The following is a 26477-nucleotide window of genomic DNA, read 5'->3' as shown; positions in this document are numbered from 1 at the left end:
ATTTCATTTAGAATATTTTGTTTTTATAATTTAACTCAACATTATACTTATGTTCCAACTTGCTAATATCTGTTGAAAAAAAAAAATCTTGTTCAACGGAAAAAAGTTTAGTTTTTTATTTATTTATTTTTTAAACCCAGATATCTCGAAGTAACACATTTTAGAGCTGTAATTGTAATACCGTGATACTGTCAACTGTGATATTTTGGCTTTAGGCCTATTATGGACTATGCACATTAAATCCATCAGTAACACTCAATATAATACACCAAACGATATCAGTAGGAGTGTTCTTAAGTCTTTCTGATAATTTTCTTCTGGCCTTTTTACTGCAACCACATTATAAAAACCTGAAATGATGGCGTTTAGTTTTTGGTGTCCCACCCCAAGATTTTAAGCGACCCCATCTGGCCACCCCTATGAAAAATTTCTGGAGGTGCCACTGGCCGCCAAACCAATTTGAGACATTAAAGTAGAACAGGAAGTTAGGAATTTCTTGCTGAAGCAGCTGTTTATGTCAAATTCCAGAACTCTTACATTGATTATTATTGAATAACATTGATTATTATGCTTCATAGATCAATTGCTATTTTGAATTACTGCCACAATCACTGCAGATCAATTACTCACCTAATAATTTTTACGTACAGCAAAAAGAAAAAAAAAAAAACTGTATTAATGGCACCTGTTTTAACTCCTTATCGGTATAAAAGAAACCTGTCCACAATCTCAGTCAGTCACACTCCAAACTCCACTATGGCCAAGACCAAAGAGCTGTCGAAGGACACCAGAGACAAAATTGTAGACCTGCACCAGGCTGGGAAGACTGAATCTGCAATAGGTGAAACGCTTGGTTTAAAGAAATCAACTGTGGGAGCAATTATTAGAAAATGGAAGACATACAAGACCACTGATAATCTCCCTCGATCTGGGGCTCCATGCAAGATCTCACCTGGTGGCGTCAAAATGATAACAAGAATGGTGAGCAAAAATCCCAGAACCACAGGGGGGGACCTAGTGAATGACCTACTGAGAGTTGGGACCACAAGGCTACATAAATAACACAATGCGCCGACATGGACTAAAATCCAGCACTGCCAGACGTGTCCCCCTGCTGAAGCCAGTACACGTCCAGGCCCGTCTGCGGTTCGCTAGAGAGCATTTGGATGATCCAGAAGAGGACTGGGAGAATGTGTTATGGTCAGATGAAACCAACATATAACTTTTTGGTAGAAACAAAGGTTCTCGTGTTTGGAGGAGAAAGAGTACTGAACGGCATCCGAAGAACACCATACCCACTGTGAAGCATGGGGGTGGAAACATCATGCTTTGGGGCTGTTTTTCTGCAAAGGGACCAGGACGACTGATCTGTGTAAAGGAAAGAATGAATGGGGCCATGTATTGAGAGATTTTGAGTGAAAATCTCCTTCTATCAGCAAAGGCATTGAAGATGAGACGTGGCTGGGTCTTTCGGCATGACAATGATCCCAAACACACAGCCAGGGCAACAAAGGAGTGGCTTCGTAAGAAGCATTTCAAGGTCCTGGAGTGGCCTAGCCAGTCTCCAGATCTCAACCCCATCGAAAATCTGTGGAGGGAGTTGAAAGTCCGTGTTGCGAAACGACAGCCCCAAAACATCACTGCTCTAGAGGAGATCTGCATGGAGGAATGGGATAAAATACCAGCAACAGTGTGTGAAAAGCTTGTGAAGAGTTACAGAAAACGTTTGGCCTCTGTTATTGCCAACAAAGGGTACATAACAAAGTACTGCGATGAACTTTTGGTATTGACCAAATACTTATATTCCACCATGTTTGCAAATAAATTCTTTAAAAATCAATCAATGTGATTTTCTGTTTTTTTTCCCCACATTCTGTCTCTCATGGTTGAGGTTTACCCATGTTGACAATTACAGGCCTCTCTTAATATTTTCAAGTGGGAGAACTTGCACAATTAGTGGTTGACTAAATACTTATTTGCCCCACTGTAAATGGAGTTCGTGACATAATTTGCCGGATGACACTTAATGACATCTGTCATAAGCATTCAGTAATGCCCATGATAGTTTCATAATTATGATGGTCTTTTGCAGTCTTCTGACGTCGCTTTCAAATATTTTCAAGTGGGAGAACTTGCACAATTAGTGGTTGACTAAATACTTATTTGCCCCACTATATTATCGGCCAAAAGACTCAGACGAAATTTAAAAGGGCTACCAAAAACAACACTGGGTGGGAGCATATCGATAACCATTCGGGCTACAAAGTATCGCGTTACATCACCTTTTTAACATATACCACTATGGCACAGTATGTTGAAGTGATACAGCTAAGATCTTTTTGAGGTCTGGAGGGGAGGAGCGAACTTGCTACGTGTGTCATTTTTGCTCTGCTGAGTGGCTATTTATAAATCCTAAGCATTTTTATGTCAGTCATTTTTAATATAGGCAAACGTCCTTCATCACTTCAGCTGGCAAAAACTCAACATTTAGCCAGAGTTCTGTTTCAGACGGGCTTTTCAGTCATGTTTATGGCTTTCTGGCTCCCAAACTGCCTGCAGGTAACATACACAGCACGTCGCTGCGACCATTGGACATGAAACAGATGAAGCTAAATAAAAGGAAGGCAGGTATTTCCTCCATGAGAAACATCCGTCACTGTCTATTCACTAGAGCCCAAATTCAATAAACATTTTCCTGCATGCTCTGGATATGATAACCTTGAGCCAGAGGGGAAAATAAAGATGAGAGCTCAGGATGAAGACAAGTTGGTAAAAGGTCAGACAGAAGACCTTCCAGTAAAATTCCCGAGATGCCGCAAGGATAAATTACCATTCTTGGAATACACACGAGAAGTAATGTCCCCTTTAAAACTTGTGCTAGTCTTGCTCGGGGATCTTAAATACCCGAATGGAGGAGCTCTACGCGCAGCTGAAGAATGCTGCTTGCTTTGGCTGAGGACCAGTAGTGCTTGAGGCTAGGACGGTCTCGTCCAAGCGAAGAAATCCCGGCTGCTCCGACATTATATCTACTGTAGATTCTAGACTTTCCGAAAGACAGATTCAACAGTGGAGGCTTTGGCATCTGTTGTTAGGTTTCCTTTTACGAAAAACCAGAATTGCACAAGGCAGTGCATGTAAAGCTTACCTCGTCCAATAATTGTTATGACAAGAAGCGATTAATCGTGGTTAATTTATTTAGCGGTGGCGTTTCGATTCATTGCAATTGCACAGAAATAATGCTAATAATCACAATTAATTTCACAGGTTATGAGTTTAAGACAATTTTTTTTCTTGGGATACAGAGCTGAGATGAACTGTTATAACCCAAGCGATCAACGCCAATTAATCTCAGCACTACCATTCACATAATTAATCGCAATTAATAGAGTTGTCTAATAATGACTGTTAAACTGATTACCGATATTGTCCAACTCCAAAAATTTGATCCCGATATCAAACCAATACTGATAAATGTGGTCGTGGACTTGTATTGTGATGCCCCACTGGATGGTTAAATGATAATGTAAAAACGTTTACCAAATAAACATCCTGTTCAAAGAGAACAACTTCAACTTAAGTTACGGAAAAAGTGCCTATATTTCACCACTACATGTATTATTTGTAAATAACACATCATAAAATAATGTCCCATATAAATAATATAAAAATAACAATAAATGAGCAAATATCCGTAATTAAATAAAAGGCATAATTCACAAATAAACCCCAAAGCGTCATTAGGTGACGACAAAGCATTACAAATACAGACAGGCGAAAGGCACAGACTAGTCCACACAATGTATTGTCAATGAGATATTCCCAAAATGCATTTTGCTGGGCTTTTGCACAGATTTTGCTATTTTATTACTTTTCTTAGAGACTATTTCTTTCTGGTAACACAGTAGTTATATGATGCAATGAGTTAATAATTGATTATTTTTCAATCATTTATTGTTAATTTAACTTTGAACCATGAATGCCAATGGTCTGCTCACATAACAAATCCAAATCATGTTATTTTACAGACATCACAAGAAAGATAACTGTAATTGCTGTGCTAAACTGTGACCAGCCCTTGTACAAAGGAAGAAGACTTCTACATACAGTGAAGGCAGCAAGTATATTGACCCAAAGTCAATAATGAAAACCCGATGTCAACATTATCCAATATCACTTTGAAGTACTTTAAGTGATATCGGACAACCCCACAATAAAGGCTTCTATTCTATTCAATTCTATTTAGGGCTGTCAAATTTATCGCGTTAACGAGCGGTGATTAATTTTTTAAATTAATTCAGTTTAATTAAATTCAATTGGCGCATGGACGGAATGACCCGTTCATGCGTTGCCTCAAACAGTTTACAATGACGCCGTTTTAGCACATTGAGACCGAAAAGGCAGAGAAATGCGAGTGGACACGGGCGTCCATTGGACCGCACCTTTTATTGGCTTAAGCAGCCACGACTAACAGTCTTGGTTGCCCAACTTCCCATCATGCATTTGGGCGGAGCAGGAGACGTTCTTATTCTCAACACGCCTAATTGAACACAACGCAGAACATACTGGATACCATTTACAGCCACCACTGACAGTCATGGTTGCCCAACTTCCCATCATGCATTTGGGCTGAACAGTTAAGTCGCTACAGTATCATTTAGTGAAAGCACAACAAAAATAATATTTCTATCTCTCAAAAAAATAATGTTCACAAAAACAAAAGCGCTCAATGCAAAGAGAACTGGCTTTCCCAATCAAATAGCTATGCAAAATACACATAAATGTTAATAATGTTAATGCCATCTTGTGGATTTATTGTTATAATAAACAAATACAGTACTTACATACAGTATGTTGAATGTTTATGTCCGTCTTGTCTTCCATTCCAACAATGACGGTTAATTACGATTAATTAATTTTTAAGCTGTGATTAACTCGATTAAAAATTGTAATCGTTTGACAGCCCTAATTCTATTGTATTCTTTTCTAAATACGCGACACAAGACAGTCTTCAGATCTATCAACTATCAGTTTATTTTCACAGGTTGCTTTCTTACTCAATCCCGTGAGCTGGGATAAACGTGTGAGGGATTCTTATGGAGGCGAGACAATTTTGCATTTCATTATTTTTCAATCATTTATTGTTGATTTAATTTTTCCACCTTGCATGTGAATGGTCTGCCTACAAAACAAACCTCAAGCATTTTAATTTGTAGACATCTAATGATCAATAAGCATAACTGCTGTACTAAGCTGTGACCAGTTCTTGTACAAAGGCAAAAGGCTTCTACAATCAATTTGAAAACAACATGCATTTTGGCCCAAAACCAATAAAGAAACACTGATGTTGAAATTATCCGATAACATTATAAAATGCTTTTGTCGGCCGGTATTATCAGCTACCATTTAATATCAGAGAACTCTAGCAATTAATATAGTTGTTAAACTAATGCTGGAATTAATCGAGATTACTCACCTCTCAGCACAATAACGTATTGTCATTTTATGGCGCTGCGATTGACCACAATTAAATCAACGAGAGGAGCTCATGCAATTAATATAAACTTCCAGAATTATCGCGATTCATCTCATTGTTGTGACAGAAAGCGACTAATCGTGGTCAAGGGCATAGGTTTACATAGGGAAGGTAGGGACATAACACTAGGAACTGTTCAGGATGCTCAAATTCTCCCCACCAACTTTTAAGCAACCTTATTTGCATTATAGAATGAGTTCAGTTATATAGCTCATAAGGATAGAATTGACCCTAGAAATATTAAGTTAATTATTTTCATGATGTTCAGACCTTACATTTACCCTTTTTCCACTTACTGAATGTGCCGGGCTATTTTTTCCCCTCAAACGCACGTTTGATTAGTTGATGACTTGCATTTATTGAAACTGTATTTATTTATTTTCTACATTATTTATTTTAAAATATTTTTTATTTCTAGCCTATGAAGACATTTTTTTTTCCAGATAATCATACATTAATCATATCTGAGGTAAAACGTTTTCAATTTTTGTTGCATTTAGCTGTGTTTGTGGACAAAAGCAGTCGCGTTTTACCTGAAGAAAGGCTCCATTTTTTATCATATAACTGAAAACAACTTCTTAGTCAGGGTATTTATTTATTTAGACAGTGTTGATTGGCCTTAAGACGAATGTTTTTTTTTTTTTTTCCTTTTGGCATTCCTGGGTAGATTATTAACAAGTGTGCATTTATTGTGTATGTTAATATTAATTTATGTTCAAATATTGCAATTTAAATTTGCTATTAAAATCCAGAACATTTATTCTGGACGTTTTCAAAATGTTTTTTTAAATAGTTTTTGAAAATAAAGGTTTGAATCGAACGGCGTATCACCTGAACCAATACACGTGAAAGTTAGTACAAGTCAAATATAAATTAATTTTGCATTGATCATTCAGCCTATCAATTAATTAGGTTCATATTCGTAACAAAAAGTATACAAGCGGGTTATGACGTTACATCGTCCCTACCAATGAGACCATACCTAAGCCCTTGATCGTGGTTGGTATGCCATTAATTGCTAATAATTTTACTGTTTATGGCGATAATATTATCGTGATTATTTCATTGGGTATAAAACTGAGATTAATCACGATTATATGATGGGGCCTCATGCTACCGAACTTGCTTAAAAATTGTAGCCTGGCCCGAATTGGAGTACGATCGAAAAGTCATGTTTCCCTTGACGACTTACGTCATCCGTGACCTGCTTGTGGTTGCTCATGGCTCTGCTTGGTAAACAGGCTCTGGAAACGGCTGCTCAGGATCAGTCGTGGCGTTGTTAGCCCTTCTCTTTCTCACTGGGACTCAGGCAACTTTTGGGCAGCATAACCTGAAAATGTGGAATGAATAAACACTTAAAGGGTACCACGGATAGAAAGACGTGTAATACTTAAATTAAATGTTAGCATGAGTTATAATAATTTGATATTGAAACCCCTCTTAATGTTTTTGTTTTAATAAAATTTGTAAAATGAGTTTATCTAGTACGTCGACATTGTTGTTGACGACGCAATGCACTCTGGATGGTGACGTTACTGGGCGGCGCTGCCGGGCTACCACAGTGTCACTCTTCAGCTAACCAAACATGTCATGGGTTCGGCGATTCCAATTTGAACCCGAGCGGAAAAGTGATGAGCAGGACAGCACTGTCGATATTTCACAAAACGAGCAGCAAAAGAAATTAAATGAAGGTCTCCAGGGGGATACGAACCCACCTTTCCCGTGCAACAGACAAGTGTATAGACCACAGGACTATCCTTCCACGTGACGTTAGATTCATGATATTCCTTATAAAGCAATCGCAGCCCACATGCCACACATGCTGTCTGTTTCTGTGCAGCAAAAGCTAAAAGGGAAACGCAACTGAAAAGAAACTGCGGTTGGCTTGACCACGGAATTAAAAAACGTGGCTTACATCAGACAGCAAGCAGACAACAAAAACATAGGGATTTTGTGTAAAAAACACACAAAAAACGCATGATCACGAAAAGAGAGACACACAAAGGGTCCATGACAGTAGGTCGGGATCAATGAAAAAAAAAAAAAAAACGATGGAAAACCTCGCCGATAGCCAGACAAATGAAAAAAACAAGGCAATGATGCAACTAGCAACGAAGGGATAGACAACCTGTCAAATGGCAGCGAGTCAATATCTCCGCAAGTCGCCTAGGATCAGTTTAAAGACACTGCTGGTGAGCTGGAATTAGATACAGGCACGACGTTGGGAACTCGTCCCACAGTTCTGTAACAAAACAATCTGACCAGCAGTAGAATTTGACATAATCATGTCAGTCGTCATACTAGCTTTACTTGCTAGCTAGCACACCTATTCTCCCAGTCCAGCCCAACTGCCTCATCACCCCCAGTGTGCATTGCATGCGTAAAACATGGCGCCCTCCATAGGTCAAAACATGTAAATAGTAGATAGTAGCAGATATGTACATAGATTTTTAAATCAATGGCAATATATTTGTTTCTAATAACATATTTTAGTAACAGATAACAATTGTGGCTTATTAGAGCCAACAAGTCTTTTAAGTCAGAGGTTCCCTTTAAACCCTGTTTTAGCATCTTAGCTTTAAGTCATTCATGAGTTAAATAAGTTAAACGCCATCTCAGCGTACACTATAATGTGTAACTTTCCTGACCTTTTGTCCCCTATAATTGTCCATAATTACAGTCAGTCTGCGGCCGTGTGATAAAGCCGACGGCCTTTTCAATCACCCTATAAAAAGATTCTTTGTCAGCACAAAATCCTCATAAGGAGTTTAAAATTTCACGTTGCGTACAGAAAATTCACCCTATGGACGCCCGTGTTATCATTCTGAAGATGGCAAACGATTACTGTAGCGCTTATGAAATTTTGATGTTGATCTCGGCTCTTGAATTTTATTGTCACTTCGCATCAATGGAACCGTCCGCCGCCTTGAATCGTAAACGGATACGCCCATTAAACTCACTGAACCACAGTGGATGCTGTTTCAGTGCAGGTAATTCGCTGCTAGACTATCAATTGGACGTCTACTGTCGTCTATGGTGGTGTTAAAAAGTAAACATCGAGCGTCTTGATTTATATCCGAACAGTCTTTGCCGCCGTCCAAGGTCATTAACCATTAGTCAGATAAAGGTCTGATAACACTAAGCACTACTGTGCAGGGAGACCCTATCGATAACCGGCGTCGCGTGCATTTGGCTAACCTTTTTAACATTTGGCATGACATTTTGAATGATTACCACGATGTGCATAGAACTATTTATAAGTCAAATGTGGAGTCGAGTGTCACCAATTTCAAACGTGTTGTTTGACAGCGGTAATCGAGAAGGTGACGATGAAGATTCCATGGCATGTACATGCGGCGGTTGCTATCAGTGACCTTGTTGGCAGAGATTTACTGAGGTTGTAACACTAGGCCAAAAATGACGGCTAGCCATGAAGGCCTTCAAAGAAATACAGTGGTGCCTTGATTGAAAAGTTGAAGCTGTTCCGTGACAAAGCTAAAACCTGGTGATAACGGAGTCATTCACCCTTTGCGACACTTTACTTTCCCAGTAAACGAATACCCGCCGGTGCGGAAAAAGCAGAGGAGTAAAGTTACAGAACGGTGGGATCTGGAGAGCGAACTATGGGAACTGGCAGCCCTCCTACCTGGGAGAAAAAGTATAATGACACTAATAGTTGTCTTATTGTGGATGATATCTGGACCTCAATTGTGTTTTGTGTGAGACTTGACAAAAAATGAAGCGGAAGTGCCTTAAGCAACAGCTGACGTCGCCGAAAAAGAGATGAATGAATGCTGAGTGAGCAAGAGGAAGTGTGAAAAACAAAAAAACAGGCTGACATTTCTGGTAGAAATTCATCATGTCCAAAGTAAAGAGTTAAAAGTCTTGCTAGCCACTGTGAAAACAGGACATTAACCTCCATTAGAAGTCGAAAATTTGTTGTTTTAAGTTTTTTTTTTTTTTTAAATAAATACAATAATTGTTGTCAATGGCAGGCAATGAGTTCACATAAGACTGGTTGTATGGTAAGAGAAACATGCTTGAATATCGCGCTGCAACGATTGATCGATTAACTCAAGTAATTTGATTAGAAAAAAATAAACCGGGGATCTTGTCCTGGGCCTCAGGACCGTGGGGGCCCCTGAATGACCCTGAATTTATTTTACGATCACTTTTTTTTTTTAAATTTAAATCATTGTCTGATTAATTATTATGTTCTACTTGATATATACAGTACTTACGTAAAAACTTTAACATATTGAATATTTTTCAAATATATATTTTTTCCTTTTTTTGCACAAGGCCCCCCGGCCCCCCCCGTCTCAGCAGAGAATGGTTTAACCCCACTCTGGCGTACTCAAGCCTGCACTACGTACGTGGTCTGAAGCGGGAAATTAAAATCTTCCATTGTTATAAACTCTGAACATGGCGAGTTGTCATAAAAAGGGTGCGCAGAAAAGAAAAGAAAAAAAACAAACATATGAAGATCATTGAGGTGAACGAGAAAAAATGATGACGTTTTTAAAAGGGGAAAAGAAGCCAGAGAATTAGGGCCAGAGTTGGCTGTGGACGGTGATGTCGGTAAGTAAACAACAGGCGCTAACACTGAACATTTACATTCGCGACGACCGTGACCAAAGCCCGATTCGAGTCTGTCACCGGCCGCTTGCAGCCTATTGAGCTGCGGTATGACAAGACATGCTGCTCACATTGAGCCGAGGATAGAGAAGGTGATGGGAGCTCAGGGATATATGTTAGTCTGTGGGGAGCAGGTGCGCAAGGTTGAACAGACTGTTGATCTCTGCACACTGCTACGCATTTTCTTGGCTTTGCCAGTGACTGTAGCTGGGGGAGAGACAGCCTTCAGTAAAATGAAAATAATAAAAAAACTACCAATGCTCCACCATATCGCAGGCCAGGTTTAACAACCTAGCCATGCACACCATTGAGCGTAAGCTTGCTCAAAAACTGGATTTCACTGATGTTATAAATGACTTTGCTGTCAAAAAATCTAGGCGCATCACTGTTTGAAGGCTTGATAACCTCGGGGATGTGGAGGGGGCAGGCACAGGATGTTTAGTTATATGGTTTTGTTGCTTAACAGGCAGGCATAGCACTCTCAGTTGTTTTGTATTGTAGCCGACATGGGACAATAGATGGAAATTGTTTGTTTATATTGTGTCACATCACATTACGGTCTGTTAAATTGAACTGTCCATCTCAAGTTAAATAATTTGAAAATGTACACTGTCATTGCTTGCAAAGCGTTAAAAGTACTGCGTATGTTGACGTGACGTGGCTGCAACCCTACTTGAATGTACATGCTACATGGATATAAGTAGCATTACAAAGTACTCAGTCACAACTAGAAGTGTAACGACACAGCAATTGGATTGTTTTTTTTTTTAACCAGTCAAAATGATTGAAAAGAAACATCTATCAACATCGTCATTTTTTTGATCTGCCGTTTTGTTCAAATGTTTGAAATATTTCAGCCACAAAATTGCTCTTGACTTTTTTTATTGCCTTAAGTGAACTCATTGTGTTGAATGTGTACATATTATTATATTAAATTTGCAAACTACGTATACTTTTCCAAAGAGTATATATTGTATCTTATCGTCATAAAATTAGCGATTTACATTCCTAGTTATCATGCATTCTCATGGATTTGTTTAACTTCATGGTAGAACAGTTTTACGGAAACAGAACCCTGACTGACTATACAGTACATGCTGCATGACTATAAGTAGCACTACAAAGTAGTCACGACTATTTACCAAGAGAACACGCTGTCAAAATAATTTTTAAAAGTGTGCTACACGACATTTATGGTGTTCCAATGTCCACACTATGACCTCAGGGACTAATTCAATTTACCATAGCATGACATTGCCATCTTCCTATGGACACGAGGAGACTGACGGGTGTCACATGGTGGGACAAACAAATGTAAAACACCCATTACTGAATATTTTAAAAACAATTTAAGAAAATGACCTTTAATTATACATGTTAATGAATAAATTCATCTGCATTTGTGTGTCGAATTTGATGCTAGCTCGCAATGATTGCCTTGAAAACATCACAACGTCACAGTCTAAGAATAGAAGCATCTTGTTGTGATTTATGATTGATGTGAGACTCATCTCTTGCCCGGTTTAAAAATACTACAAATAAATTCCTGGCGGTGATGGTTGTACCCACTATAGCTTTCTATAGGGCTTTACATGATGATCGGCATGGCGAGTGATACGTTAGCGATGATGTTGCAGGCATGCATAGTGGATATACGAACCCCCTGCTCGAATGTAGTTTTTTGGAGACATTAAAGCGATTTTAAAACCTGTTTTCTTTCTTTTTTTCTGAATATCACAAAAATCTTCCATTTGTGCTAACTTTTTGTCTCCCCCTCTGACTTTGGAGCCTCCACTGTACGTGCTCGCACTTACAAACACCACAACAATGACTAGTTTTTTGAGCGTGGAAGTCTGCAGTTTGACCCCAAACACGCCATGTTCTTCTCCTGATTGCGCGCCGTTCTGATAGAGTCTGTTCGGGGTCGCAGACACGCCGTGGCCTTAAATGTTTTATCGGAGCGACAACTAGAAATCATGAAACGTGGGCGAGAGAACAACGCCTGCGAGGATAGACAAAGACTGGAACTGTTATTTAAACAAAAGGTAATCATGTATTATTATCATAAAATGTCTGCTTTTTTAAACATTTATATACATTTAATTTGTAGCTGAAACCTACGAAAAGTGTGACGATGTATTCGGTTCTGTATGATTGTCTTCAAGATAACTCAAGAATGAAAGAAGGGATGATGATCAAACTTGCAGGATGTTTGTAATATGATGCGGAAGAGTTGATTAATTAAATTGCATTGCTTAAGCATGCTCTTGTAGTTTTCATTTACTTATTTATTTGATCACCTTTGTTATGTTCCTTACTCCTAATATTAACTCACACTATACTTTAGCTACCTGCTTGACCAAACAGAAGTGTAAATCAGTTTTGAAGAGAGCCAACAACAAATAAACTAGTAAAATAATACAAAGCAATCCAAAAATACAGTAATCCTTTGATATGTGCTTTCCTTTGAGGAAAAAATATACCTCTATACTATTTTTGCCATTATTATGCTCTTTTTGTAAACCATCGAGTGACATCTCAAGCATTTAATGGAGGCTCGTATTAGTAAATAGTGTGATATTAATGCATAAATAGCTGAGAATGGTGCTTTAAAATGTATACATTGATGGTTATAAAGCATGTATATCATCACATACCAATTAATCAATACCTCTAACAATTTTTTTGTAATAGATGTAGGGCTGCAGCTATCGATTATTTTAGTAGTCGATTAATCGAGTAATCGGAAAAGGAACATGAAAAATACCTGAGCTGAACCTCAAACGGTATTAAAAAAATAAATATACAAGGATCTATGTACAACAAAAGAACAATTGGCTAACTTACATAGCAAAAGTCCGCTAGCTTAAATGCTAGAAAACACTAATGTTTAATTTTTATTTTTTTCAATGCTCTTAACAAATGGTTCAGACACATATTCCTACAAAAAAACGGCTAAATATACCTATAAACTAACTAACAAATGCATTAAAAAAACATTAGCTCAAACAAAAACTTGGCTTATGTTGGTCTTAACATGGAGCAGCTGGATTCAGCCATGTTAAATGAGGCAGACTGGAGGGCAGTGTATCCACCAAAATCAATAAAACTAAATACAAACACTTTCAAAATTAACCATTACAACGCCACTTTAATTAAACGAATACTCGAAGCAGCAAAATTTAATTCGAATCTTTTTTGCTAATCGAATAATCGATTAATTGTTGCAGCACTAACTAAATGTAAAATCTCTTATTTAACTTTCCATATTTCTCTCTAGTCAAAAAATAAAGTAATAATAAAAGGTACATCAATATGATAAATTGTACAAAACAGTCAGAATTCTCACTTCTGTGACACTTATTGGCGTCCCAACCATACTAATAGTAAGTACCTTACGCAACATAAGCACAAAAATACATAGTAATCAATAGAAAAATCTATACCTTGCTTTGCTTACTGCAGAGAAGCCACCGCTGACATTGTAGTAGTGCAACTGTGAACTCTGCGGGCAGGAGGAGGGAGCGACACTTCTGGTCAGAGGGCAGCAAAAAGGCAAATACACACAAAAAAAGAGAGAGTGCGCAGAGACAAGTTAGAAGATGAGGAGCGAGCGTCCAACCTCTCGGACTGACGTGCTCTCACTGATAACGGCCGCCTCGGTCGGCGGGATTAAGTTTCCTCCCATAGCCTGCTGACAAGTAGCCATGTGACTGCCCAGGCCTATTCAACACTGACTCACGCACGCACACACCTCCGCCTTAAAAGTGGTCTATTGGTCAGCGTGATGATTAATATATGGGGGTTCAAGTATATAAAGTTTGTGTCTAGTGACCAAACACTTAAAAAAATGTAGAATTTATTTAAAATGGTTAGATATTTGTGCCTAAAGTGTGATTCCACAACAACGCTAATGCCATACGTTAGCCAATCTATCGTGTTTTGCGTTGTTGTTGTTTTTTTTAGCATTAAGCTAAGCGGAAAGTATTCATAACTGTTTTTATTCTGTTTAAGCTAAACGGAAAGTATTCTTAACAATATTTGCTCTATTTACAGTGCTTGTATCATAAACCTTTCCTTGGTTTAACCGTAAAAACAATTGTATAAAAATCATTTCAAAGAGCTGAACATTATAAAGTTTGTGTAAAGTCCAAACAGTTCAAAAAATTGTAGAATTTATTTAACATGGTTAGATTTTTGTTGCTTAAAGCGTGAAACTGCAACAACGCTAATGCCTGTGGCGTTTTACTTTTTTTTTTGTTGGCATTAAGCTAAGCGGAAAATATTCATATCTATTTTTAATCTCTTTAAGCGAAGCGGAAAGTATTAACTATTTTTACTCAATTTAAGCTAAGCTAAACGGAAAGTATTCTTAACTATATTTACTTTGTTTACAGTGCTTGTATCTTAAATCTTTGCTTGGTTTAACCGTGAAAACATTTTTTTTAATCATTCTAAAGAGCTGAACAGTATAAAGCTTGTCTAAAGTCCAAACAGTTAAAACAATTGCAGAATTTATTTAATATGGTTAAATATTTGTTGCTTAAAGCGTGATACCGCAAAAACGGTAATGCTATACGTTAGCCAATCTATCGTGTTTTGGTTTTTTTTTTGTTAGCGTTAAGCTAAGCGTAAAGTATTCATAACTGTTTTTACTCTGTTTAAGCTAAACAGAAAGTATTCTTAACTATATTTGCTCCGTTTGTATCATTGCATCATATCATTTGTATCATTGCTCGTATCATAGAGCTTTCCTTGGTTTAACTGTAAAAACAATTGTATAAAAATCATTTTAAAGAGCTGACAGTATAAAGTTTGTGTAAAGTCCAAACAGTTAAAAAAATTGTAGAATTTATTTAAAATGGTTAGATTTTTGTTGCTCAAAGCGTGAATCTACAACAACGCTAATGCCTGTGGCATTTTGCTTTTTTTTGTTTTGTTTTGTTAGCATTAAGCTAAGCGGAAAACATTCATAACTATTTTTACTCAATTTAAGCTAAACGGAAAGTATTCTTAACTATATTTACTCTGTTTACAGTGCTTGTATCATAAATCTTTGCTTGGTTTAACCGTAAAAACAATTAAAAATTTTTTTTTAAAGATCTGAACCATATAAAGTTTGCATATAGTTCAAACTGTGAAAAAAAATGTAAAATTGATTTAAAACGGTTGGATATTTGTTGCTCAAAGCGTGATTCCGCAACAACGCTAATGCTATACGTTACCCAGTCTATGGTGTTTTGCTTTTTTTTTTGTTAGCATTAAGCTAAGCGGAAAGTATTCATAACTATTTTTACTCAATTTAAGCTAAATGGAAAGTATTCTTAACTATATTTACTCTGTTTAGGTTGCTTGTATCATAAATCTTTGCTTGGTTTAACCGTAAAAACAATTAAAAAAAAAATAATTTTAAAGAGCTGAACTATATAAAGTTTGTATAAAGTTCAAACAATTAAAAAAATGTAGACTTTATTAAATACCGTTTGATATTTGTTGCTCAAAGCATGATTCCGCAACAACGCTAATGCTATTCGTTACCCAGTCTATGGTGTTTTGCACGTTTTTTTGTTAGCATTAAGCTAAGCAGAAAGTATTCATAACTATTTTTACTCTGTTTAAGCTAAACGGAAAGTACTCTTAACTATTTTTATTCTGTTTACAGTGCTTGTATCTTAAATATTTGCTTGGTTTAAGCGTAAAAACAAAATTTTAAAAAGATCATTTTAAAGAGCTGAACATTATAATGTTTGTCTAAAGTCCAAACAGTTAAAACAAATTGGAGAATTCATTTAAAATGGTTAGATATTTGTTGCTTAAAGGGTGATTCTACAACAACGCTAATGCTATACGTTAGCTAGTCTGTGGCGTTTTGTATTTTTTGTTAGCATTAAGCTAAGCGAAAGAATTCGTAACTATTTTTACTGTTTACAGTGCTTGTATCTTAAACATTTGCTTGGTTTCACTGTAAATACAATAATCATTTTAAAGAGGTGTACAACAAATTAGGGCTGGGCAACTATATGAAGCTTGTCTAATGTCCAAACATTTAAAAACGACAATGTAGAATTGATTAGGTAAAATATTTGTTGCTTAATGTGTGATTCCGCAAAGTTAGTATTTGTTAGTCACTTAACGGTGTTTTGCATTGTTTGTTAGCATTAAGCTAAGTGCAACAAATTCTATGAAAAAGTTTAACTGTTCACTCCCGCTATACACTTGTAACTCAAATTTTTGCTCTTAAATCAAAGCAAGAAACACGGAACATCAGCTCACATTGTTTTTTTATTTATTAAATTTGATTAATTTTTTATATTTTATTCATTAATAGATCTATTTAAACAAATCTAAATACAAGTATTTCATAAAATATAGACAATAATTTAAAACCCATATGATCATAATTAATATTACTTTCCCTCCAAAAAAGAGTTAATAAAAAGTTGAATTATGCTGTAGTTTAATTTTTAGAGCAGATTCTTTAAAAATATGGTACAATATAAAAATCAAGTTTAAAAAAAAATGATGATAACAGATCAAATGATATGAGTCAATTATTCATCAGAAATCTGAATGAATTTCCAAACACCGAGAGAGAAATTTGCTGCCCCCTGTTGAATCGGAGGCTCAACTATCAATCAAAGGCACAATCGACCCACCGGCAGCCATTTAGTCCTGTAGTACAAAAACAACAAAATCATTACACATGGAATCCCGCCTTAAAGTCACAAAAGCCAGTGGATTAATAGCGTCAGGGGAACAAAAAGGGTCCTGTGATCTAAACAAATCGCTGCGACCCCTTTGCCAAATAATCAAGCCACGCATTCCACATCAGCTTATATGAGCCTCGGGCTGGACGGAATATCCAAACCCTGGAGGAGGTTCTGCACATGCGAGACGGAATTGTTTATCCGAGGGCTCAACGCGGAGTCACATGAATATCTTGAGGGGAGCCAGGGGAAAAACACGTATACGTAGCTAAATATGTCTCCTGGGGTTTTCCTTCATCCCGACAGGTGGCTGAAAATAACCTCCAGAACAGAGGCAAACTGATAGACAATGTAAAGAGGTGCGTGACCGACCTGAATATGAACAACATTGTTTTAAGCCTGGCACACAATTAACCACGTTTCTACTAGGGCACAGTGGCTGCTATGGAGTACACGACCACAAGATGGCCCTCAAACTTAACTTCCGCATGAAAACTGAAGTGAAACTTTCTGAGGTGATAGTTTATTCATAAATTATTTAGTATGCTTTCAAATGAAAACTTACGGTGCACACGTTGATTTAAAATTGATAATCAGTTTAAAAAATAATACAAAAATATTTTTTAAATTACAAGCAAACAAAATACAATTAAAAAAGGGATTTAACCCTTGAAGTGAAAGTTAAAATAGTAAGAGTGTATTATAATATTAAGTGCACCTATAAAAGCACACTCAAAACCACCTTTAGGATGCAAATACTGATTTAGAAAAAATAATGAATACAAAGACAAATATTTTATAAATGTTAAAAACAAACCATTTTTTAAAAATAGAACAAAAACCTTCAAGTGAGTTAAAAAGATTCTGAGGTGATAGTTAAATAGTTAATGGTTGAAAAAAATTCGGATGCAAATTTTAAAATTAAACTTTCTGAGTTAAGTGTTTATTTATAAACTGAAAAAAATAATTCCCCAAAATTTAATAAAACAAACACATTGCCTTACCTTCATATCTGATGAGCTATGAACTCTGCCTAGCAACAAGTGTCAAATGAGCAGTAATAAGATTCAAAGCAACTTTAAGGCTAATACCTGATCCAGCACTTTTCTGTTTGTTACCTATCCATGTAGTTAACACTAATTTCCCAAAAGGAAGTGACATCAACTCACCCCAACACCTCGTCTGTTTCGCTAACCTTCGACGGTTGACCCCAACAGCTGCCCAACCGCGACTCTCTGAAGGGATTTAGCTATGATAGCGCTGAGTGTTTTCTCCCGAAATAGCACTGAGGGACTCGAGTCTTTTTTGCCGACGCGGTCATCGACCGAGTTCGGGTCGGTCCGACACATCGACCGCGTCGGATTGGCCAACAGTTGGCCTCTTTGTACCATCAGAGGCCCTCTGGCGGGGCTGGGACGGCACCTGTCCGGGGGTGCTGAGGGATTAAATGGGGCGACCGAGATATGACTGCTTACATAACAACCAATATAAATGCTAAACCATTGTTCTCTTGAGGAAAAAGCAATAAAGCTCCAATCGTTTTTATACCCCATGATTAGGACTGGGGGGTATTGTTTTGGACAACTACGATGGAAAGTTCCGTCCAATCCAGGAGCGGAGTTAGGACTTTGGGGGGTGTTGAGGGTGCGGCGGCACCCGGGCACTAGGAGCCCCAATTTGCGGGCGTAAAGGGGGCATAGTTAGGCAAGAAAAGGATCAAACAGAAAGAAACACTGCTGGACAAAAGTATTGGCAGCCCTGCAATTCTGTCAGATAATAGATAATTTCTCCCAGAAAAAGATTGCATTTACAAATGCTTTGGTAGGAATATCTTCATTTATTTTGCTTGGAATTAAAAAACACAAAAGAGAATGGGAAAAAATGAAATCATTATCACTTTACACAAAACTCCAAAAATGGGCAGGACAAAAGTATTGGCAAGCTCAGCCTAATACTTGGTAGCACAACCTTTAAACAAAATAACTGCGAACAACCGATTCCGGCATCCATCGGTGAGTTTCTTACAATGCTCTGCTGGAATTTTAGACTATTCTTCTTTGGCCAAATGCTCCAGGTCTCTGAGATTTGAAGGGTGCTTTCTCCAAACTGCCATTTTCAGATTCAGGTCCCGACTCATTGCTGGCCACTTTAGAAGTCTCCAGTGCTTTCTCTCAAACCCTTTTCTAGTGCTTTTTGAAGTGTGTTTTGGGTCACTGTCCTGCTAGAAGACCCGTGACCTCGGAGGGAGACCCAGCTTTCTCACACTGGGCCCTACATTATGCAAAAAAAATGTTGGTAGTCTTCAGACTTAACTCATTCACTCTCAGCCATTTTCACCGGAGGAAGGCCCTTCGCTCCTGGCCGTTTTACTGGATTTTGACTGATTTTGCAAGGCCCACAGAAAATTCTGTTCAATTGTTACATGAACATGGAACCCACCAAAACAAAGATTAAACTCTCATCTTTCAGCAGAAAAAAATAGTTCATATCTTTTTCCATTCTTTAGAAATCAGCATTAAAAAATAGATTAGTTTGAGCAATTTTCCAATTTCTGATAAAATAAAACAGAGAAATTGAGCATTTTGTGAAAGCATACATTTCAAACATAACTTTGAATTTAACACAGCTATTTTTCGCTTATGTGACATACCAAACATCTGAATAATGTTTTCGTTCTACAAAATAACAAACAACAAGACAAATAGAGCTTTTGATCACAAAGTAACATTTTATTTACACATAACTAAACTACTGAACTGTTGAACTATTTGCGCACATAACAACGGGGAAGGCTCTTGGCTGCTCCCGGTTGAATGAGGTGGCTCCCAATACGGTAATCTGATGAGTCCGGATCAAGATCGGTCTCACTTTTTTCATCATCTTCATCGTTGGTTTCAACCTTGGGCTAAGGAGTAACGCAACGTTAGCTCCGCAGAACGCGTGTGGAACCTGATGCTGTTGTGGACGTCACCGTCTGTCCCATCAAGATAGATTTTTTTGAATCCTTTTTTGACAATGGTTTAATTTTCTTTTCAAAACACTCCGCCAGTGTCGTTTGCCTTTTTTTTCCAATCGTTCTCCACATTTTTCTCAAATTCTCACGCGTCTTCACAAGATCCCTCCAACTTCCGTTTCCTGATTATTTTTCTTCACTTCCTTTTTTGGCCCGAGATGAATTCTTACCAAATGCGCTACTGACCTCCAGTGGCCAGTTTTATTGCTTTAAAATGGGTTTTGAGCCTTGTGCATTTTATCTTAGATACATCGGAACCTATAGATGCCTTTTATTAAAAAAAAGTTTTTTAAAAAACGCAAACGACGTATAAATACGTTTTTGGGACACCGAAGCAATTAAAAATAGAATATATTTGTACGTTTTTGGGAGCAAATGAGTTAATAATGACATGCACACGGTCAAGCAGTCCAGTGCCAGAGGCATCAAAGCAATCCCAAACCATAAGGGAAACTGTTTGACTGTGGGGACTGTGTTCTTTTCTTTGAAGGCCTCAGTTTTTTTCCTGTAAACTCTATGTTGACGCCTTTTCCCAAAAAGCTCTACTTTGTCTCGTCTGACCAGAGAACATTCTCCCAAAACGTTTTTGGCTTGCTCAGGTAAGTTTTGGCAAACTCCAACCTGGCTTTTTTATGTCTCTGGGTCAAAAGTGGGGTCTTACTGGGTATCCTACCATAGAGTACCTTTTCATTCAAACGCCGACGGATAGTACAGGTTGGCAGTGTTGTACCCTCGGACTGCAGGACAGCTTGAACTTGTTTGGATGTTAGTAGAGATTCTTTATCCGCCATCCGCACAATCTTTCGTTGAAATCTCTCGTAAATTTTTCCTTTCCGTCCACATCTAGGGAGGTTAGCCACAGTGCCATGGGCTTTACCATTATTGACGACACTGCGCACGGTAGACACAGGAACATTCAGGTCTTTGGAGATGGACTTGTAGCCTTGAGATTGCCAATGCCTCCTCACAATTTTGCTTCTCAAGTCCTCAGACAGTTCTTTGGTCTTCTTTCTTTTCTCCATGCTCAATGTGGTACACACAAGGACACAGGACAGAGGTTGAGTCAGTTTTAATCCATTTTAACTGGCTGTAAGTCTGATTAAGTTATTGCCACCACCTGTTATGTGCCACAGGTAAGTAACAGGTGCTGTTAATTACACAAATAAGAGAAGATTCACATGATTTTTAAAAGGGGGCCAATACTTTGTCCGGACTATTTTTGGAGTTTTGTGTAAAATAATTGTGATTTAATTTTTCCCCCATTCTTTTTTCATTGCAAGCAAAATAAATGAAGCTATTACTACCAAAGCATTTGTAATTGCTTTAAATTTGATTTATGACAGAGTTCAATGACGTGTTTGCCTTAAAAACGACTTCATCCAAACCTGCTTCAATAATTGCTTCGAACCTGAAGTCAACAATAACCCCTTTTGTGAGGTCCAGCCTCAAAAGTTGGATGGGAACCTGCTCAGGTTGCACAAGAACGAGTTCTCACAGAGCTTGCTCATTGTGGCGCATTTGCGCTCATGAGAAAACACAAGCCGGCAAGCAAAAAAGAATCACAATATCATCCCACGGTCAAAATAAGTAAGAGATCGCTCCAGTGGTGTGTCACTCTAAAAAGGATTGCAGTCAATATTGAACAATGATTCACTCCCAAATCTCTACGCAACTTGTAAAGCCGAGTTGATTTTCTTGAAGGCTTTACACGCCAAACCCAGTCGGTTTTATCGGCCGAAGGGGAGGTAAGACAAACAGAAATCTCGGAGTTATCAAACATTTTTCCCCCCTCCCTTGGTCTCATTTTCTGCATGATCAAGCCATTTCCATTAGGAATGTGGAGACGAGGCCACAAGAGACAAATGTGGAGTTCGGAATGATGGCGTTTTGAAAAATCCCATTGATTTATTCCATTTTCAGCTGAATCTTCTGCTAGGTAGTCAAGCTACAAATGATGAGTCAGCAAGACATCCTTCCTCACCCTGATAATAGTCATGTGCTTTAGTCTTCTTTACATAGGCAGGAATAAGCATTTTTTCCATGTTGGTGCTCTATAATCGACACTGGCTCGGAAAGAGAGACGGAAGCTGGTTATTTTTGATTTTGGAAGTAGTATTACACGTCCTTTGAATGCCTCATGGATTATTGTTGCCATTCCTCGCGTCAATGAGTTCAGTTTATAATAAGGCTAACACAATTAATCGACGACTAATCGATAATCAAATTAGGGCTGCAGCTATCTGAAAAATGAAAATACCTCAGCTGAGCCTCAAACGGTATTTAAAAAAAAAAAAAAAATAGATGACGATCTAAGTCCAACAAAAGAACAATTGTCTAACTTAAATAGCAAAAGTCCGCTAGCTTAAATGCTATAAAATGGTAACGTTTTATTTTCCAATACTCCTAAAAAATGGTTCAGACTAGGGCTGCAGCTATCGAATATTTTAGTAATCGACTGAAAATTCTATCGATTAATCGAGTAATCGGATAAAACAAATATATTTTTAGGTGAAGAGCAATTATAAATATACATGAGAAAACAAGACATTTCATCTAATCTTGATCCATTTTCAGTCAATCAATGTCTTTATTTTCGATGTATATTGTTGAAAACGGTCAACAATTGCATCTCAGATGTAACTAGAATAAAAAAGACTAATTCACTGCTTTCACTCAAAAAACTTTTAGATCTTATCAAAGAAAAAAAAAAATATATATATATATATATATCTTACCTAAAAATGCCGTTACGCTTGATAACACACATCACTTAAAAGTTAGGATTTTTTTCCCACGTGTTTCAATTGAATTTCTCTTTGTGTCAAGCCATTTTTAAGTTCTAGTTAAGTTTTAAGTTAGTCTAAACTGTAAGTCCTGATAGGACTTGGAGTTTTTGCAGTGTTCAAAATAAATGTATGATACAGGCTGTATTGGAGCACATTAGCACCAGTGCTACTTGGTGTTTTATCCAGCAATGACTACTGAGCTAAAATTGATAGTTAGCATGATTAAGTTTTTATTTTACACCCTCATCACTCCACAATGCTATGTTATGTTAAAACCTGAATGTAAGACACGTTAGCCACGCATCGACAGTGGTCATAATTAATTGTAACCTAGCCCTCCCCAGGGGTAACGTTACGTGAGCTAGTAGCGACAGTAACGTTAATCTTATTTATTAGCGCTTAGCGCTCTTTATTAGCGCTTAGCGCTCTACTGCTTTAAGATGGCGGCGGTTTACTAACGCTGCCCAGACGCGGCCGAGTCTGTCAAATCGCATCTAGTTCAACATACATGTGATCTCTATGAGACTCAAACGCTACCTGTACCAACGTAGCATCGTGCGGGCTAGTATTTAGCAACGTCGGCGTCGTTTGTGTCGGCTGCAGTAAGTTTTTTTCCCCTTCTTCCTCTCCGCACGTGACAGCGCGTTGTCCCGCATTAAAAGTAGTCCGAGCAAAACGTGATGCTTAGAGCTGTCAAAATAAACGATTACTCGAGGTGAATAAAATTACTCGGATCAGTTTTTAAACTCGAGTTACTCGAGTTGCTCGAGTACTCGTTTCAGCTCTAGTTCAGACGCATATTCCCACAAAAAAACGGCTAAATAAACCTATAAACTAAATTATGAATGCATTAAAAAACATTAGCTCAAACAAAATCTTAGATGACGTTGGTCTTAACAGGGAGCAGTTGGATTCAGCCATGTGAAATGAGGCAGACCAGTGGGCAGTGTATCCACCCTAATCAATAGAACTAAATGCAAACACTTTCAAAATAAACCATTACAACGTCACTTTAGTTAAACAAATACTCGGAGCAATAAAATTTAATTCGAATACTGTTTTTTTTTTTTTTATCGAATACTTGAGTTAATCGATTAATCGTTACAGCACTAAATCAAATTAATAAATATTTTGATATTGAATCATTTCAAGACGTTGATATTAGGGGTGTGACAAAATATGGAAATGGTTATATATCGTGATACTTTGTATCCCAAAAGGTTATCGATATGCTCCTGTCAAGAATCGAGATATCGTTTTAAAAAGGTGTCAATTTAAAAAAAAAAAAAAAAAAAAGCTGCAATTGACAGTGCTCGATGCCCAATCCATTTCGACTGGGAACATTGGTTCCTTCAAAACCAGAGCATTCACAGTCATTCGGTCTGATATTTGGGGCATTTACAGGTCACTTGCTTTTCATTTTAGGGCATTTACAGGTCATTTCCTGTTGAGTTTGAGTCACTGCCTATTCATTTGGATGATTCCCAGGTCACTTCCTGTTCTGTAATGCAAAATACACAGCAAGTGACCCATAAAATACCCCAAAATCAATAGGAGGTAACTGAAAATTAACAGTTAAATGACCTTAAATGGCCCAAAATTACTCATTGCCTGGCACTGGCTGCCACTGACGGCCATAGACGTTCAATCCGTTTGAAGTGGGAGGGGTGGCAGCCTCCCAGATCAAATGGATTGGATGTCTACTAGTGATAAACTCATTCCAATTCACATCAGAAGCTTGTTTTTCTGTTTGTTAGTTGTTTGTAGAATATCCTAGAATGATTTCCTGTATTGAAAATGTATTGAAAATCGTTGTATCGCTATATTGTCAGATCATTGTTATCGTGAGCTTTGTATCGCAAATTGTATCGTAAGGTACCAAGTAGTGATGCACGATAATACATTTTTCAACCGATACCGATAACCGATAATTTCCTCCTCGTTCCAACCGATAATCAACAATGTCAAGCTGATAATTCTATTAAAACATTTATGTAAATTTTTAAAGTAAACACAGGAGAAAATATTACTGGGCAAAAATATAATTTATTATATTATTATTTTTTATATCGGCGGTGCTGAATTGGACAAAATTGCTTCGGTTGCGCACATTTGGAGGCTTAATCAAGTATATAATTATCGGATTGCATTATCGGTTGAATTTTTTAATATCTGGATTATCTGTGTGACGTCATAATTGCCATTATCGGCCGATAATTATCGGTAACCGATATTATCGTGCCTCTTTAGTACAAAGAGGTTCCCACTCCTAGTTGATATAAAAATTTTGTCCACTATTTTGAGCTTCTTAATTGTAAATAGGGATGTCCGTGTACCATGATCCCAGTATTTGACATAATACAAAATACGATGTTTACTCACTTCCTTGTAAGTCCAATGGTCCCAAAGTATTAGGGTTTGTTTTGGCCAATATCCGCGGTGAACGGGAACCTTTTGAAACCAAAAAGGCTCACACGCCTCTCCCTGGTGCAGCAACAATTTTCTGCAGCCATTTGACTGGCGTGATGTGAAAAATAAACCAATTAATCCGCAAAATCAGCTGAATCCACAGTGCATCTGCATGCTATTCAGCAATGCTGTATTGTGAGACGCTGACCCGGATGACGTCACGTTCGCATTCATCCTAAACCTGAGACTGAAGCTGGAAGTCACTCATTTTCATGGTGCGGGATTCAAAAATTGAATATATAAAACGATCGCTTCCACACAGATGCTTGGTGTCATACGCACTTTTAAAGTAATACATTTTCCATGAAAATTAGTCACAGACAAGCAATGCCTTAATGGAGTGGATATATTGGTTCTTTTAGTTTATGCACCATTAAACAATGTTTAAAATGTAGTATTTGTCATCACTTAAATGCAAAAGCTCTATTATTATAATGACCTAGCCATCAAATTTTCAGTGCGTACCTGCTAGCTGAAAAACATTTTAATGTACTCCCACCATTCCATCATATTGTTTAAAAAAAAAAAAAAAATCAACCTGCCTTTAACCACAACAGAATTCCAACTAGGAACACATTGGCAAGGTTTTTGTTAATAATAAACCGAGAAAAATAAGCGAGCTCATTCCACATGTATGAGAGTGACTGTCTTGACTGTGAGTGTGACAGGTCCACTCTCAATGAGGTGGAGGAGGGGGCAACTCTTTCTCAGACATTCACAATGTTCGACATTACTTCGGTTAAAAATTGTTTCAAAAGTGTCTAATAAAGCTTAAATAACATCAAATTTGTGACTTGTATCCACGTCGCTTCCAGGTGGTACTCACCTCAAACTCTCGCCGCTGGCTGGCTGGATGACTTGCTCTCAACCGGTGTCAGACAAGTCGTATAAAATGTATACTATTTCCGGTTATTTGTTTGAAAATTAAAGGCAATTCTCAAGTGCAGTTGGATTTCTACGTTTCGCAATACAGTAAAACATCATATTATATATGATTATTTACATTGAAGTTATTTATTAACCAACATAAACGATTTTTGACTGATATGCAACCACAAAATTTTGAATATTACTTTTATTTTGAAATACGTCTTTCAATATTTGGTTGTTCTTGACTAGCTTCATGCATTTTATCGCTGGTCGTCTTCGGCCAGTGTACTTCTGCGCATGCGCAGACGATACTTGACGATTCCCAGTCAGACAAGAGGCTGCAGTGGGGCGGGTCCGTTCCGTTAGGATGATGATGCCACGACCTTCAACTTTTAAAATAGAAAACCTTATTAAATATCACCGAGGGACGCCTGAATGCGCATTCTAGAATATGTTTGCTG

At 37.6% G+C, this 26477-nt stretch overlaps 1 protein-coding gene across 4 annotated transcripts in view; it reads right to left on the bottom strand.

The window, feature by feature from the left end:
• slc4a2b (solute carrier family 4 member 2b) overlaps nucleotides 1-26024 on the bottom strand; it is a 66914-nt gene extending 40890 nt beyond the window's left edge. Inside the window, exons 1-3 of one of the 4 annotated variants that reach the window (XM_057824550.1) lie at nucleotides 25973-26024; nucleotides 13618-13704; nucleotides 6726-6863 (exon numbers count right to left, since the gene is read on the bottom strand). In XM_057824550.1, the coding sequence (XP_057680533.1) occupies nucleotides 6726-6755 (30 nt within the window). In that variant the 5' untranslated portion in view covers nucleotides 6756-6863; nucleotides 13618-13704; nucleotides 25973-26024. Of the gene's footprint in view, nucleotides 1-6725; nucleotides 6864-13617; nucleotides 13705-17882; nucleotides 17901-18047; nucleotides 18204-25972 lie in introns of those variants that run through there. The other 3 variants (XM_057824549.1, XM_057824551.1, XM_057824552.1) reach the window with 3 other exon arrangements.
• Nucleotides 26025-26477: the final 453 nt, after the last annotated feature.

This window comes from Corythoichthys intestinalis, chromosome 20 (genome assembly GCF_030265065.1).
Source record: "Corythoichthys intestinalis isolate RoL2023-P3 chromosome 20, ASM3026506v1, whole genome shotgun sequence".
Classification (NCBI taxonomy): Eukaryota; Metazoa; Chordata; class Actinopteri; order Syngnathiformes; family Syngnathidae; genus Corythoichthys; species Corythoichthys intestinalis.
Note: the sequence above shows the minus strand (reverse complement) of the source record. Positions and strands in the feature narration are given on the sequence as shown.